Source organism: Crocodylus siamensis, chromosome 4 (assembly GCF_052110815.1).
Source record: "Crocodylus siamensis isolate JL-2025a chromosome 4, ASM5211081v1, whole genome shotgun sequence".
In the NCBI taxonomy this organism is placed as follows: domain Eukaryota; kingdom Metazoa; phylum Chordata; order Crocodylia; family Crocodylidae; genus Crocodylus; species Crocodylus siamensis.
The window spans coordinates 25,678,186-25,696,188 of NC_143398.1; the positions used below are offsets into that span (position 1 = coordinate 25,678,186).

The 18,003-nt window shown below is 46.0% G+C and overlaps 1 protein-coding gene and 1 pseudogene across 1 annotated transcript in view; one reads left to right on the forward strand and one right to left on the reverse strand.

Annotated features, from left to right (window-relative positions):
* Positions 1 to 11,970, reverse strand: part of NAMPT (nicotinamide phosphoribosyltransferase) — a 43,308-nt gene extending 31,338 nt beyond the window's left edge. The window contains exon 1 of the mRNA XM_090042022.1: positions 11,811 to 11,970. Within this exon, the coding sequence (XP_089898148.1) occupies positions 11,811 to 11,858 (48 nt within the window). The 5' untranslated portion in view covers positions 11,859 to 11,970. The remainder of the gene's footprint in view (positions 1 to 11,810) is intronic.
* Positions 11,971 to 12,578: 608 nt separating this feature from the next.
* On the forward strand, positions 12,579 to 12,745 carry LOC149865571 (U2 spliceosomal RNA; annotated as a pseudogene).
* The last annotated feature ends 5,258 nt before the right edge of the window (positions 12,746 to 18,003 follow it).

Below are 18,003 nucleotides of genomic sequence, written 5' to 3' on the forward strand. Positions count from 1 at the left end.
GCTTGGATACTCTACCTCTTCCTTTCACCTATGCAAGTCTTTCCCCACTCAGCAAGTGGCTTCTTCAGGTACCGTAGCTTCAACCAAATAAGCAGAGTGAAGCGATCAGTTTTGGATGCCAGGAACGAAAACCAACAAGACGGGTCAGTTTTCACCATCACTTAGACAAGCTAAGCAGCAGAAAGAGTGGAGAGTCACAAAAGTTAGCCCTCCACACACCTACAAAAAGCACACTGATATGATGCCATCATCATAAACCTTGACAATGTTTTATAAACCCATTCAGATTTTGAAGGTGATGGCACCAAGCCAGAAAACAACCAACCACATCCCTTGACCCTAGGTAAGTAGAGGCACGCAGTTTTCAAGCTTCAGTTATGTCACCCCAGTTTTCAAGCCTCAGACCTTCCTACTTGTAGTGTTAAAAGGCATCATATAGATTCCCCCCCATCCTCCTCATTTAACAGAACATTTCCATTTTTCCTCATTACAGACCTCAAACAGATTTAGCTCAAACTTTCCATCCAATAAACATGCCTTTTTGGGCTTTAACCCACAAACATGGCATTCATCTTGAAATATGTAATTCACACACTGACGCAACCCATTATTACGCATTGAAAAGAATAAGCACAATAGCATGAATATAATAGTATTATTTTTCAGAAGTTTGGGCTACTGTCTCTACTCTTCCATACAAGTATGGCCTGCTTGGCCATACAAAGTCCAGTTCTAAGATGGGATTTCTGATGTCAGAACTTTTAAAAATAATTCCAATAATCTGTATACTGTAAGAAAAATAAGAGGAAGACGTAAATTTCTGTGATGAGCCTGTAAATCAGTCACTAAGTAGTGTAATACCTTTTTCATTACTGTTACTGAACCAATTTATTAAACCATCTAATAAATGTTAGCTTCTGTGCATCTTTCCAGTTTGTCATGCCATCTTTTTAGGGAAATGTCCCCCATATTATTCTTAACCAGTATTTCTGACACTGTCAAAATAATGCATGTGAAATGTTCCCCTTACCTGTGTTACTAAAAAACTGTAGATTAAAAGCTTTTAAAAATCCAAAATTTTCCTTTTCACCACTTATGCTGTTTATTTTTTGCATTTCCCTCAGCTTGGACAGTGAACTAGACTGGTCAGAATCACTTTCTGGTTCTCTTATGTTACATTTGGGTTTCCAGTGCTGCAAGGGAAGGTTTAATTTTAAAAAAAATTCACAAAAAAAGGAAAAAATAATGAAAAAATGTGTCTTTATTTTTGGCCTTGATAGCTTCACATGGCTTGCCAGTGTATTTTTAGATATCTACATATTTACTTCAAAATGCACAAAGCACTGCAGAGCTGCTATAGCTAATGGAGCATGAACTGAATTCCGTTCTAACAACACAACACAACGGCTCCAGAGGCAGAGCGCTTATTATTAGCAGTGTCAGAACCAAAAACACAAGTTGACTTTCAGATACAACTCAATTTGCTCAGCTGACATTTATAGGGGAAAAAAGCCAAGTTTTAATTTGGGGCATGAGAAACTTTACCAGGAATCTAGATATGCACAACATGGAACTTACGCTGCCACTTTTGCAGAGTAATTATTCAAAATGTAGACAAGCTTGAAAGGATGAATAATTTGAAATGGTTCATGTAGGAGCTGACCACTTACTGCTTATAGATATAAATAAATATGTATTAGACTAATAGAATTAGTCTTTAAGAAAACATGCACTGAGCCACTAACAGAGTTGGTTAAAGAATGGCATGCAAGATACTTAAATGAAACAATCAGGCACGGAAGTCAATTAGATTCGCTACTCTTGTCTAGTTTAAACCCTTAAACATTTCGCAAGATTTAACATAAAGATGGTGGTGTACCATCATTGCCTCAAATATTTAAAGACATTAACATTTTATTCTTGGACATTTAACTGAACTTCAAAAATTTAAGTTTATTTCCCACACAGGCAACACCGAAAATCAGTTAGAGAGAAAAGGATTCTTATACTTTGATTATATAAAGATGTCCCGAGTAATCTTTACTTTACTTCTAACTTATGGAACCCATGCACTCCCTTTAACTTTCTACAAGACTCATAATCGTAGACTTCCCTGGCTTCTCTAGATTATAAACCAGTGATTTCCCAGTGTCCCTGGCACCCTTGGTGTCTTCAGGTCCTTTCAAAGGTGCCACAGAGTGCTCCACAATGTTAGTACTGTTGGCTAGGCACACATGATTCACAAGATAAACCCAGATATTTCAAACAGGAATTCATACTGTTAAATACATTCTGAGCTGTTGGGGCCTCAGTTCTTTGTAACCGAACAATTATTATTTTTCCATAGTCAAAACATGAGTAAAAAGTAAGCACTGGCCTTTTCTGAGTGATACCTTGAGTCTAAAAAGGTTAAGAATCGCTGTTATAAGCTCTCTGGCTACAGAATGCATCTTTGAGGTGTCTGGAGATGCCATACTTCCCACATCTCCTGCTAAACTCTCCTATGAAATATGAACTTCCATTTCTACAAGAGAACTTTTACAATCTTTTCTCCTATGCCTGAAGAAGGGTTCTTGTTCCTAAAAGTTTGCAATTAAAGCTTTTTTTTTTTTTGCAAAAATCTAGTTGGTCTAATACAAGACATCATCTCTACCATGAGTTCTGATTCCTTTTGCCCGTAGACCAATACAGCTACAACCTGGGATACCTCATACTTCCTACCTGTTGTTTATAATCACTCGGCCTGTATTAAAATGGAACAAGTTAAGCAGAAGGGAAAGTTGGTTTTCTGCAAGAGGAATTTTGGATTCAGTTCCTAGATCTGCCATAGAATCCCTGGAAAATAGTAGCAAATATCCCTTCCTTTTCCTTTCTCCTCCAGCTCACCTTTTTGGCACAGGCAACAGGCTTGCCTGCTGATTTGCATAACATCAGTCTTAGAGAGTTTCTGGACTTTGCTGTGATAGAAAAGAAACTACACCACCACAGCAGTCGAATGGTATGAGGAAAGAAGTGGGGTCAAATGAAGAAATTCTACTTTTTAAACATAGCCCTTGTGTAATGACAGAAGAGCCACTAAGACTGTTAATACTAGAGATCTCTTCTACAAGTGTCATCACCACTACTATTTCAGCACCAAGGTTAAGACCACTTGGAGTCTTCCGATGGATCAACACTCCTGTGTCAAGTATTACAAGTAGCAGAGCCACAACACAGGACAAGCTAATTTATCTACTGGGGCAGATAAAAACCAAAGGCACCAGGTCCACAGGAATGACAAGACTGAGCTGTTAAAAATGAATAAATAAAAATAATAAATAAATAGACAGTTCAGAGGGAAAAAGCCTGATCCTGATGCAACAAATGGGAATTGCAACAGACTTAAAAAAGGAGCAAGGATTTCACTCTCAATCTCTGGTTAAAGCCTGTTAAGACACTGAAGAACTAGTACAATAAACATTAAAAAGCCTCTATTTTACTAGAAGCAATCCCAAGAATTAGATCAAGTCATTTCTGAGCAACTTCACAATCATGTGAGTTTCACTGCAGCCATAAGTTAACTGGTTGCAATAAGTCGATTTATATTAAACATGATAACATTTGACAAATTGTCACCATTTCTGTGAAAGCCTCACAGATGCCCTTTTAATCTACTGAGATCCAAGAAATGTCAAAGTGGTGGAGAAACCCAGAGCTGACAGTTTATTTGGAATTTTCATAAAAATGTTGTTGATACTCCTCATAAAGAAGAGACTGAGAAAAGTCAATAGCCCCAAGAGGAGAGGTAGAAGTGCTGTCATGAATTATAAATTGGTGAAGAGACCAGCAAGAACAAGAATTAATGGCCTCCGTTTAATACATCACAGAGGTATTAACACTGGGGTGCCTCACAGGCTTGTATGTGTAACAGTCTGAAAAAGTATGAGAGAAATTAGGCAGTAAATTTTATCACGGACATTATTTAGGAGAAGTAGGAATACAGAAGACTGGATCTTCAGAGGATTAACAGCAAGAGAAATGGGCAACAATTGCGAGTGCAATTCAGTCGCCAGGTACAAGCTAATACTCCCTGGAAGGAAGAAGGAATACCTACTGCAATGATTCTCGACCAGGGTGTCATGAGACCCTTTCAAGGGTGTTGTGACAATCCAGCCTGTTCCAGATCACTCGTCCTCCCATAGACAAGCAGTGCCCACAGCTACTCCCCAGCAGCCTCTATGCTCCCAGCAGCATGCAATAATGCAGGCAGGCAGATGTGGGGCTGCATTTCTCAGCTTCACTTGTCCTCCCCACCCCCAGACCTGGCAGGAAGAGCAACAGATGCTTGTGGTTCTGGTTGCAAGTGTGCAAGTAGCCAGAGGAGCATCCATAGCAGTGTTGGTTACTCTTGCCCCCCTCAGGTAAAGACAAGGGGCTGTGAGGGGGCAGAGTGGAAAGTGCAGAGCACAGTGGGATGAGGTCTTGCCCCTGCCATGTTCACCTGGCACCAGACAGATTCTTGCTCAGTGGTTCTCAGCAGTGATGCTGCTTACTTCCAAAAGTTGTGGAAGGGTACCCCACGTGTAACAAGGTTGAGAACCACCAATCTAGCAGTAAGTTAACTGCAAAAACTCATGAAAAACTGCAGCGTCACTATGGATACAAAAAACCCCTGCCCAATACAACAGCGGTCAAGAACAAGCAAATAATATTATGATCGTTAAAGAATAACATAAGTACTGTTTTATTAAGCGACAGTCTAATATTCAATGGCAACCCTTCACCCAGGGCACAGCAGCAAGACAGCTGACCTGACTTCCTACAGATTCAGAGGCACAAGTGTGAATCTCACTTGGGATGGAGCAAAAAAGAGACAGATGGACAGACGGAGTGCTTTTGTTGAATTAAGTAAAATTAATCTTCTGGAACTCTGCCAACACAGGTCATTGTGGTAATTCATATATTCTATAAGCACCTCCCGTCACTGTACTGAAAGATTTGGGGGTGGGAGGGAACCTGTTTGCTTACTCTGTTCTTTTGGAAACAGTTAGCTGCCTGGTTTCCTATAGGGGTATGGATCCCTTAAGACAAGAAAATAAATATTTAAACCAATAATTTAGGAATTGGTTTCAGTGTTCCTTTAGTCTTTATGACATTAGGTTTGGAACAGTTTACAGCACAAACATGGCTTAAAATACTACTGTAGAAAACAGGGAGGGTGTAAAAGGGACTAGATACTTTGTAAGACTTGCTACTCAAAGAAAGGCTAGTTTGGGGAAAATCCAAGTTTCCTGTTGCAGAATAATGAAAAGGGGGGAAAAAACCCTCTGAGCAGCTGGGCAAGAATAGTCTGTGGGTATAATTACTAAGCAAGCACAAAGAAACAAAAACTAAATGACATACCTTTTTCTTGCTCTTTACACTCATGTTTCCTTTATGAAGTACTAAAGAATGTTCAACCAATCAGGCATTCACCTTGAGTGTTAAGTGCCTATAAAACATTTTGAATAGCAAATGCCACCACACTATTGGTACAGAGTTAGTAGGTAGATAGAAACCAAGAAGTGAGACAACAATGAGTTTTTAATATACAAAATTAAAGGATTAAAATAGCTAACAAGCTTGATTACGAGGATCCAAAAAATATCTATTTGAAGAAAAAAAACCTCATTAGCAGCCTAACTAGTGAAAGAACTCTGCCTCTGCAGTACTCGCAGGGCAACTTATCCCTGTATGATTTAATTTACAGAATATTCCATACAGAAGCAGGATAATACGCTGGTAAAAACTAAATTAGCAATTACCTGTGCAAAATGAAGTCTGGCTGCATAACAGCTCAAACTCCTTTGAGCTGAGCATGTTTTGTGCACTGTTTTCTGAAACTATGGTCAAGTACATTTTAAGCAGAATTCTGCTGATTTTGGTGAAAACTAGAAAACCAGAATGGAGAAATGGGAAAGCATAGGAACCCTTTCATTTGTTTATCAGCCTGAACAGGTTTCACTAGCTTTATAATGGTGTTTGGAGCAAAGAATCAGCAGGTGCCAACCACTATTACCATAACAAGACCCTTCCATCTGTAGTCAGCTGATCTCTGGCAGCGTTTTGACTTATCTCTTACATCAAAAGAAGTGAAATAAGAATGGGAAGGAGGCCAGAACACCTGGCATCAGAATTTGGGAGTAACAATCTAGACGGCATCCAAAAAAACTCTCAAAGGGAGGAAGGGGTGAATGAAGGGCACACAGAACCTCCTACCTGGGGAAAAGAAAGGCCAATATTATGGGGAACTGGAATATCCAAACAGTCCCTGGCAGGTGGCAGAGAAAGGCTGAACTAGGAAAATGAGAAACTGGAGTTCCCATGACCTGGAAGCTATGATAGGCAGAGACTTTAGCATAGTGGAGAAAGCACAAGTGGGATGGGAAGGATGATGTGTAGACAAAGCCACCGGTACAAAGCACACTGAATGGGGGGGGAAGAGGGGTGTTGCATGAAGCCCTGAAAATACAGGGATATGGAAAAATGACAGAGATCACTGACAAAACAGAGGACTTAAAAGTTGTTCCTGAAACAGTTTGCAATGCATGAAACTTACAGAAGTAGGCAGGCCAGCAACCCTTTTATTCAGTGGTCTCCTATTCCCAGCTCACAGGTGATGTTGCCCATGAGACTCTTGGACATGGCTTTTAGCCACAGGAAATTGAAGACATAAAACTAAGGCTGATCAGAAAGGAGGATGTTGCTTAGAGTGCATTACTCATTCAGTAGTGCTGCCATAGGCCAGAAATGTTCAGAACCAGTGTTCTCATACCTCCCCCCGCCAATATACTGAATTGCAAAAACATGTCCCCAAACAGCGCGCACATACACCCCTCGACATTCAGCCTTCCAAAAACATTTTTTTCCAGTCAGGGCCAACTGTGAGACAGAGTAAGTCCTCCTGGAAACAAAGTATCCAGGAACCATAGCATCAGGAACTTCCTGGTGTGGTGAACTATCCATCCCCTGCAATTCCAAATTTCCTGGGCCCTAAGTTCCCAGGAGGACTTATTTGAGGTCATACCAGATTAGGCCCCAAACTCTTGCAAGGGCAGTAACAAGACTATTAGTTCTTTAGTGTCAGTAGTTTTTTTATGTAGGTTCCTCTACAGCAGGGGTGTCTAACCTTTTTTAATGTGGGGCTGGATCATGAACTTTTTATCACCCAGTGGGCTGGCGAGCCATATTCAAAGATCTCACATGAAGTGGTATCACATCAGTCCCCCCCCACAAACGAAAGTAGTGTTTACTTTCAATTCTTATCACAGCACCTCGGGCCTCAAAACAGCTTGGCAGGCCGCATGGCAGCCCACAGGCCATATGTTAGACAAGCTTGCTCTATAGAAAGCACCGATACTTTGGGCACAAGTTACAGAGCTCTGCCAACAGCTATGGCTATGACAAGGGTAATACAGGACTCTGCCCCTTCAATTTATTGAGCAGGCCAAAGCAACAGCTATCTTGGCAGCTGCGTGGCATGCACAGTACTTCCACACTTACTCCTTTTCCAACAAAAGCAGCTTCCATGCTTAGGACCCCCCCAACGAAAAGGGGCATGTGTCATATGAGAAAATATAGTATCTTACATTAGAAGGGGTCCCCCCTCCACCCATTTCAGCTATTACATGGTGTGGTGTTTCACTACAGATAACTACACCACCACATCAACTCTCAGATGCTATCATTGCTTCAACAAGTCTTAAAAGAGCACTGACATGGAAGTCATGATACTTTGCAATTAAGTTTGCCAAAAATGAATAGACACTTCTTTGCTATAAGCATCTTTAAATGACTCTTCAGTGCAATAACACATTTAGGACACCCCTGAAAGCTTTGTTTCACAATAAAAGAACAACACGCTAAAACAAAGATGGTATTCACTTACCTGCAAGACACCTGCCCCACTATTACAGAATGCCCATTACTGCAGTATGTCTAAGAGGCTGTCCCACACCTTGAGAATGAGGTAGGCAGAGTCAGCAGAGCAGGACTATATACTAGGGGTAGTAATGAGAAAGCAAAGTATGTGCAAGTTTACCAGAAAGCAGGTCATACACAGCATGGAGAGTGAAAACAATGCAATAATGTGAAGCACAGGAATAATTTATTTCTCCCACTATTTTTCCTTTGTTATCAAAATATTTATATTAACGGATTGTGGCAGGACCATCCCTAGGGGTGCCATGCCCTCCCCTAGTGCCCTTGCCTACCGTGCCAACCTGGGTCTTGAGTGCAGCCTCTCTCTCACCTGCCACATCTTTGATCTTATTATTATTATTATTATTAATGGGAGGCTGCCTTCCTGCCCTCCTTGGCATGGGGCTGGTCTCGCTATACCGGGATTCCGTTCTAAGTAGCCCGCTCTTTCTCGGGCCTACTCGATCTACTCATTCCTTCTCTCTGGGGGCCTTCCACTGGGCTCACCCCCCCCACCCCCCGGGGCTTTCCCCTCACAGGCCGTGCCCCACTGGGGCTCTTCCTGATGTCCAATCTACGCACCTTCTCCCGGGGCCTATCCAATGTCCAATATACATGCCCTCTCCCAGGGTCTGCTCCAAAATATTCGCGCCCCCCCTTCCCCCCCGCCCACACTGGGGCCCCTTGCCCACGCTCCTCGTGCCCCCCCAGCCTGCACTGGGACCCCTTGCCCGTGCTCCTCGCGCCCCCCCCCCCGACCCCCCAGCCCGCACTGGGGCCTTCTGCACCCAACGTCGGCTTCCCACAGTTGGGGCTCAGGCGACCTCAGCCTCACCTGGCCCCAGACCCACCTTCTCGGTCTCTTCCCAATTGGGGCTCATCTCAATATCGCCCCGCTGGGCTGGGGTTGGGATCCCCCCCACTCTCAGACCCGCCTTCCTGGGCCTGCACCCTACTGAGCTCTTCCCGAAACTGCCCACACTGGGCTGGGGTCAGGACACCCCCACATCGCGGCAACCTCAGTGGTGCCAGGAGCACCTCCACTTTACTGGAGAGCTCCTGATGAGGCCTCCTCCACCCCTACAGTCTCGCCTGGTCCTCCAGTCTAATAATCACAACAACCCAAAACTCGGCTACAACGTAAATCTTAAGCCAACCTGGCTAACCTTCTCTCATCCCTGTCAGGGTCCTCTCCACCCTGTATCCGCATGCTGGTGCACAACACTGCCCTGCTCACTCTAGCAGAGCTCTTACTCCTTAGGAAGCCAGAGGGGAACTGAACTCTGGCCTCAGCATCCTCTGTTTATCAAGGCCAGGCCCTGCCCCCTGGCGGTCAGCTGACACAATCAGTTGCTTTAGCAATGCACATCTGTGCTGCCCTATTGAGTGGCAGCTAAGCCCATGTTACCATTACCATTACCAGTAGCAGGCACCCTAGTGCCCTGCTACATGGATCAATGGAAGACAGTCAGTGTAACTAAGTTATCTACTTAAAAATCTAGTACCATTTGTTGCATATTTCCACAGACCCAGTTCATAATGCAAGGTCAACACCAAGAAAAAGCTGTGTCCAGTCTACAAAGGTCTGAAATTCATCCAGCAGATGTCAACCACCATCTAAAACTACTTAAAATACTGATAGTGAGCATGGCAACACAATGCCATGCAAATGGCATCAAAACCATTAAAACTTCAGTTCCTAGTTTCTAACATTCCTAGGACCAGAAGTGACCTTCCCGCCATGCTGTACAAAAACAAATACAGGAGAAAGTGACAACTTGCTAATGTCAACACAGTAATCCCTGATAGCCAAGTTATTTCAGGGTTCATTTCATAGTTCATGGCATTAAACTCCTGCACAAATAAAGGGTGAGCTCCCAAATTTCACCCCACCCCAAGCCCTACATGCTAGTACCATTCAAAGACACTCATGATAATGAAGCCTCATTATCAAATTCAAATTCATGGGTGGTTAAAGGTAGCACAGGCAGTTATTGATCTCACCTTGGTACACACAGAAAACTGAGCCCCAGTGAGGGCAAACTGGCTGTCCTATGTATGTGGCTTTTCTCAAAACATAGAGAAAACATTCCCACATGTGACTGACAGCAATTGCTTAGAACTCAGTCACTGGGATAGGATTAGGAGGTAAACATCTCAACTGGAGACAGCTTCTTCAGAGGTTCCCCAATCCATCTAATATTACAGGATTCCTTTATATTACTGACAGACATGTTAGTAGTGCACATGACAGTTCCCCTGATAAATACTCTAGTACTAAAAATAGTGGGGTTTGCAATTTTTTTAAAGCTGGATTTTATGAACTGCCAGATGTTTTTGTGAGATTGCTACAAAAATGCTTCCACTGAATAAATCTGATCGATTAGAAAAGTGATAGCATAGTCCAAGGAGGAGAGAAGTAATGCAGCTTGTGTTATCCACCAAGACCCAGGAAATCATTTAAGCACAATCCAAAGACACAGGCACCAGAGAGGAGATGCAGGCACATCTGCAAGTTACACTTCTTACTTATGAAAATAATGAAGGAAAGCAGCTCCCAACTGCATTTGCTGTGACAACAGAGGATGTTCTAACTCAGCAGTTCCCAAACTCTGACAGATTGCACACCACCAGTTTAAAACGATACAACCGTAAGTACCACCAGCAAATTTTTGTGATAAAGTAATTATAATAAATCATCTGTTAAAGCATACCACTGACAGGTTGTCTGTGTACCACTGGTGGTACCTGTACCACAGATTGGAAACAGCTGCTCTAACTGCAGTGAGAAGTGTTATCCAAACTATGAGTTTTAAACTATGATGCATCCTACATAAATCTTCCCTTAAAACATCCACAGCTGTCAGAGTTTATGGAACAGGTACAGTAAGCAATACCAGCAGCATTTCACAGTAGCTGGAACAAATTGGCCTCTTGGTGCGTTAGCACTCAGACTTGCTGCTACTAGTGTAACTCCTCTGACAGCAACTTCAGCGTTAGGGCAGGGCTGTCAAACATAAGGCCCATGAGTTAGATCTGGCCTATGGAGCAACTCAGTCTGGCCAGCTGGACTCTCAACAGGCCACTGGGAGCTGGGGGTGCGAGTGCTGAAGAACCCTGGGGCTTCAGTAGATACGGCCATTGAAAGCAGGATGGCAAGTGAGGGCTGATACAGCTGCCCTTTGGCCACTTCATCCATCACCACTGCTGCGGCCCCAGCTCCTGGGCTGCTGATGCCACAAGCCACACAGGACACGCCATGGGAGCCACAGCTGTGCTGTGCCAGATCTGAGGCTGCTCACCCAGGTGGGAAGCAGATCCTCCCAGGGATCACAGCAAGTGTGACATCCCCAGCCTGGGATATCTCATTACAGAAGAGGCAGCACGACAAGCCGCGGACCCACAGTGGCTGGAGACAGGGTTTCAAACTGGCAACAAGGCACGTTGGTTCCCACTGCAAAGCGTGCCGGGACAGGCAGCACAGCCAGGTTCAGCAGACTCCGGAAAGGAGCAAAAGCACCTGTCGCGCCAGGGGGCTTCAAGACGCACCTGCACGGCTCCGGCCGCCGCCCCCGGGGGAGCCGCCCCGCGGCACGCGCGCTAGGGCCAGGCCGGGGCCAGGCGGCCACGCCCGCCCCGCGTCCGCAGCGCGCCTGTATCCCCGCAGAGGCCGCCCCAAGCCGGGCACTCGCGAGCACTCCGGCAGCCCCAGCCCGGCCGGGGCCGCCGCCCGCGGGAGCCTCCCCGCGGCCCGCCCGCGGCTTTCACTTTCACTGCGCGGGGGCCCGGCAGCCCCCCCGAGGGCCGCGTGCTGCGGAGCACGGTTGGGCGCCCGGCAGGACCCACCCACCCGCACGCCCGCCTGCCCGCACCTTATAGGAGTCAGTGGCCAGCAGGATGCTGAACTCGGCGCCCGCCATGGCCCGGCCCGGCCCGGCCCGGCCCCACACGCCGCTGCCGCCGCCGCCACTGCACAACTGGACTTCCCCACAGCCCGCCGCTACCCCAGCGCCGCGCACCCGGGGGCGGGGCCGTGACATCACGGGCCCAGGAACGAGGCCTCTCTTGGATTGGGCCGGGGGCGTGAGGTCACGCAAGGTAGCGGGCGGGGCCAGCGTCTCGCGCATGCTCGGCTCGGGAGAGGGGTGGGGCCGAGGCTGGTAGACGGCTCACGTTCTGTTTCGTGAGACTCGCTTTCCTGGCAAAGGCGAAGGGACTGTGACGTCACAAGGGTGGCGGCCGCAGGCGCTGCCCCCATTGGGCAGAACCCATGAACCAGGCGTGGGGAGATGATTGGGGGGAGGGGAGAATGTGCGCATGCGCGCTGGTTGCGCTCCGCTTTCGTTTCTCCGGCGCAGGGTAGGGCTGCCGGGAAGGGGAGTCTGCGGTGCCCCCCCGCTCGCAGTGCCATGAATCAAAGCCGGGCGGCGGGGGAGGGAGCCAAGGCGACCGAGCGAGAGGGGCCTCGGTCCCGGGAGCGAGACGGGGAGGTCCAGTACACGGCGCCCCATCCTGCCCTGACGGGACAGGTGCCACAACCCGAAGCCCCGCGTCAACATGGCGAGGCTCCCCCTGCCTGCCCAGCAGCAGCAGCAGCAGCAGCAGCAGCAGCAGCGGGGTTGGTGGTGGGCAAGAAAATAATACCCTGATCACCACAATGGCTTGGTAATTGTCTCTGATATGTCCTCCATAGGAGGTCTATATTGAGCAGATTCTTTTTGGTATTGGGTGGTGGAACCGGAGCGTGCTCCATCCACTCCATGCATTGACCTGGTATTGCAGTACTTCCAGGACCGGTGCAAAAAAACAGGGGAAAAAAAAAAAAAAAAAGGCCCCCTGCTGCTGCTGCTGCTGCTGCTGCTGCCGCCGCTGCTGCCATGTGGGTACAGGGCTCCCTGCCTCACTCTGCTCCCCCCCGGCTGTGGAGGCCCCGGGGAAGGGCAGCAGCGCAGGGAGCCGCATCCTGCACTTGCCATGGGCTCCACTCCAGCCTTGCTGCCCGTGGGGGAGGGGGAGCCACTACTGGGCTGGCGGGGGGGCTGCAACCATAGCCCTGGCAGCTGAGGCCCCCTTCCAGCAGGACTGGGGGTTTGGGGAGCTGTGGGTGGGGAATGAGGGTCCCTGGCAGGGCTGGGGGACTGTGGCTTGGGAGTGAGGGGCAATGGCATGGGCAGGGCACTGGCATATCAGGGCTGCTCTGTGCCAGAAAGAGGCTGTGGGGGGAGGGAGGGAAGACAGTTACAGCTAGACCTGCATCCTGGTCAGCAAAGGGGCGGAGGGAGCTCTGATTTTCCATGATAAAAACCCAAAAAATGAAACACCAAAATGTACAGGTATTTAGAATTGTATTACAGTGATTGAGGCACTGGTAGGTTTCCAAATTGCTTTAACATTGTAAATATATCAATGAAACAGTGTTCAGCTGATACCTGACATATATAGTGGCACTTGATTTTAATCATGGAAAAACATGGACTTGGGGGTTTTTAATCAGAGAATTTGCAGTTTGTATCAGAATGTGTGATTTTTAAACAGAAAACCAGGATCACTCACCCAGCTCGCACCTGCTGTGCTCCAACAAAAAACATGCTAGTCTCAGAACACCATTGCTTCAGGAACTTCCTTTCACCTTCTTGCCTATCACCCTTGATCATGAAACACCTTTTCTAAACCACTTTTTCTCCACTTAAATTTTTTCCAAGGGCCCATCCCTAATGCAATACAGGCAGCATAGGTATGGGGACATTTGGACCTTCGGGATTAGCGCTACATACAATTGTTAGTTATTATGTCCTTAAAACTTGATCTTGCCAGGACACAGCTAATCACTAGGTCTGTGTGAAACTTTGCCAGCAATTTCATTTCAATGCTGTTTCAACTCATTTCGAGCTTGAAACAGCAAAATCAAAATGAAACGGAGAGCTTTGAAACAGCCTTGAAACGAAATGAGGCAAGTTGAAACGTAAAAAATTTTGAAACGTTCAGTTACAAAGCTCAAGCTGGGCTTGCTTGCAGGGAAACAGAAACTAAAGTAAGGAGAGGAAAGGGGAAGGACTTCTCTCATTTTTGACTGTGTAGCTGGCCAGTGACTGTCATCCTTTCCTGAGGTCCCTCGCAAGCACCCATGTCATGAGTTTTGCCTGTCAGCAGCTAGGGGTGCAGGACCCCAGAACCCAGACTCCCCCTGCACCTATCTCCTTGACAGCTGGCAGGCTTCGTGGCCGCAGCCAGGCCTAGCAGGCCTGCAGCTTTCACCCTGCTGCACCTTAACACAGTGTCACCTGCATCATGAGTTTTGCTTGTGTGCAGCTTGAGGTGCAGTTTCCCCAAAACCCTTGCACCTGTCTCCTTGAAACTTGGCAGGCTTCGTGGCCTCAGCAGGAGCTAGCAAGCCTGCAGTTTTGACCCTGCTGTGGCTTAACACATACACGTGACATGAGTTTTGCTTTCAAGAATTTGAGGTGCAGTTTTCCCAAACCTCCTGCACCTATCTCCTTGAAACTTGGCAGGCTTCATGCCCTCAGAAGGGGCTACCATTCCTAAAAGTTTCATCCAAACCAGGCCAGAAATGACAAAGTTTATAAGCTGTTTTGAGCTTCCCCATTATAGCCTATGGGTGAATGTCAAAAGTGTCAAAACAGCAAAATGGTTTTGACGAAACAGAACCGGTTTTGAGTTGAAATGAAATGCAGTTCTGTCGAAATGCAAGTCGAAACGGAACGGCGCCTTTTCACATAGCCTTAGTAATCACTGCCTTGCTTTACCCACCGTCTCTATCTTTAGACCAGTGATTCTCAACCTTTTTTGTACCAGGACCCATTTGTAAATATTGGCCAGTCCTGATCCAGTGCCCCTCATTCCCAGCCTGCTGCCCCCTGCACCCAGGCCCCAGCCTCCTAGTGTGTGGGGCAGGAAGTGAGTGTGGGGCAGGGTGGAGTGTGAGTGGGGCATGGGGGCCTCCAAACAGCCCCTTGCAGGCTGCAACTCTGCCAGCCTACAAGGGAAAGCCATCGCTTCCCACATTTTTCTCCTTAAAAGGAGAATCCATTTTTAAAGTTTGTTCACAAATCTTTCATATATTCTTGCGACCCCCCAGGTTACTGTTTTAGAATGTCTGGGGAAGGGCCTCCATCTTTCTTTGCATTCTCCCTATCTAGTGTAGTGTAGGCACAATCAGGAATAAAAGCGAATAGTTATAAATGATCAAAAGAAGAAAAAGTACATTGTCTGAACAGTTGCAGAAAACTGGAAAACAAGCTGGGAAAAAGAAATCCTACGGGGGTTCAGTTTTTAAAAGTCATGACATTTCTCTGTCGAAGGCTTTGGCTAGTGCATTGTCAAAACTTCAGCAGCCTGATTAATGATGATTTGCTCAGACAGAATTTTTAATCATCAGCATCTTTCCCCTCCCCCTGCCCCAAGCTCCCCAGTTGCATCTGACAACATGTCAGAGCTTGAATAATGATTTAATTTAGCTTAGGTGAAAGTATCTGAAGTCATATCTGTAATGAAATATTGGAATGTTAGAACACTTTGGAGTATTAATAGAAGGTAGTACTATGCTAAACAAAGTGATTCTAAATTACAGTTTGCTGGGGAAAAACAGCAGATGAAGATTAAATGGTAGCAAAGATTAAACACAATTGCTGGTGCCGTACTGAATTATGGGAGTATATTTATAATGGAGAAGAGAGGTGAATCTAAGGACAAAAACGCTCTGCGTCTGCGCTGCACTAGTTAGTTAATACCTGCAATAGACTTTGAAATAGTCTATGCTACAAACTGAAACCAGGATGTAACAAGGGGAGGAAACAACTGCATAGAACCAGTTTGCATTAGTAGCATAGGCAGGGCCATAACCTCTATCCACATTGGGCTGGGAACCAAATTTACTTGCACTTTAAACGTGATTCTATCTAAATTGTTTCTGTCAGCTTTTGTCCAGCTAATCTAGCCACAGTGGTCAGGAAGCATCATTTAGCATTTTATTCTTCTATGAGAGAACTCTTAAAACAATTCATTATAGGTGTTTTTAAAGTGGGGAAGAAGACCCCATGAGAATAACAGGTGAATTCACACTAGTCTAGGGATGTGTTGCTTTCCAGGGACTTCAGTTAATAAATGCATTTCTGTTCAGCCTGAAGTTGTCACATCAGCATTTTTGTATGGAGAATTTAACTACCAGCCATATTCAGGAGAAAACTGATTCCACAAAAATGTTTTCAATCTAGTGCCTAGTGAGCTATGCCTCTCTAGCATGTAACTGCTAATCAAGATACACCAGAGTCGCAAGTGATGGTGTGGGAAATGTGAGCAAACAGAATTTCGGTTCATACCAGGGATTTCTACAGAATTTAAGTTTCAACTTAAAAATGTTGTTTGTTCAGTTATGAGTCTACTTGCAGCTTGCAGCAAGAACTGACATAGACCTGAGCTATTTGTTTCACTGTTGGCTCTGAAACCTACTGATAATGAAGGTATTAACTTTCATTTTTATCAAAATGTGCAGCTAAATGTCCAGCCTCTCTGCTTCCTGCACTTGAGCTCTAGGCATAGGGCAGGTTAGAGCAACTGTGGGGGGCTTTTCTAATCTGTACCAGTTGGTAGCTGTTTCCAAAGGACCATACAGTAAGTGTTGTACTTACCCAAATTCAAAACAACTTCAACTTTAAGATGATGGCATAGGGTGGGTAAGATAACTAGTAGAGTGGAAGTGCTTGACTTTAGGAAGGAAAGCTAACTTCAGTGTGCTTAGGAGTCTAGTCAATGTCGCACTGCAAGAGAAGAGTATTGGCAAGATGGGAGTCCACAAAGGGTGGTCATTCCTAAAGACAGCAATCCTTCAGGCACAGGGGGAGACTATCCTAGTACAAGGGAAAAGAAGCCAAAAACTTCCTTGGTTAAACAGGGAAATCCAGGGGAGCCTAAGGGCAAAAAAGAAGGCATATAGGCAGTGAAAGCAGGGGGAAGCTACCAAGGAGGAGAATACCTACTTGGCCTGCACTTGCAGGGAGGCAGTTAGAAAGGCCAAAGCAACTACAAAGCTGAGTTTAAAGACAAGAAAAAGTCTTTTTTTAGCTTTGTAGGGAGTAATAGGAAGGCGCAGGGCAGCATAGGTCCCCTCCTGAACAAGGAGGAGCAATTAGGGACAGAAAGGGGGGACAAGGCTGAGTTATTCAATGAGTTTTTGGCCTCAGTGTTCCTAAACAGGGCTCAAGATAAGTCACCGAATGGGTTCTTAGATGGACATCAGAGGGACACCAGCCTACCACCTGTCAACGTTGACTTGAATGGACTGGATGTGATCAAGTCAGCAGGCCCAGATGAGCTGCATCTGAGAATACTGAAGGAATTGGCTGGTGTTGTAGCAGAACCACTGGCATGGCTGTTTGAGCACTTGTGGTGCTTGGGTCAGGTCCTGGAGGACTGGAAAAGGGCCAACATGGTCCCTATTTTCAAGAAGGGGAGGAAGGAGGATCCGAGTAATTATAGGCCAGACAGTCTCACCTCCATCCTTGGAAAGGTCTTTGAAAAGGTTATGAAGGATCATATTTGTGGGACTCAAGTGGGAAAAATTATGCAGCAGAGAAACCAGCATGGATTTGTAGCATGCCTGACCAATCTGGTTGCGTTTTATGACAGGGTCACAAAATGCTTAGACGCAGGAGTAGAGGTGGATGTCCTTTTCTTGGACTTTAGCAAGGCCTTTGATCCAGTATCTCATCCCATTCTCATAAATAAGAGGCTGTGATATAGATGTTTGCACTGTCTGGTGGGTGGCAAATTGGCTTAGTGGTCACACTCTGAGAGTGGTAGTAGATGGGTCGGTATTGACCTGGGAGGATGTGTAGTGGGATCCCACAGGGTTCAGTCCTTGGGCCTGTACTCTTCAATATCTTCATCAGTGACTTGGATGTGGGTGTGAAGTGTACTCTGTTCAAGTTTGCTGATGATACTAAATTGTGGGGTGAAGTGCACACTCTGGAGGGTAGGAAACAATTGCAGGCAGACATGGACCGGTTAGAAAAGTAGGCAGTACACAATAGGATGCAGTACAACAAGGAC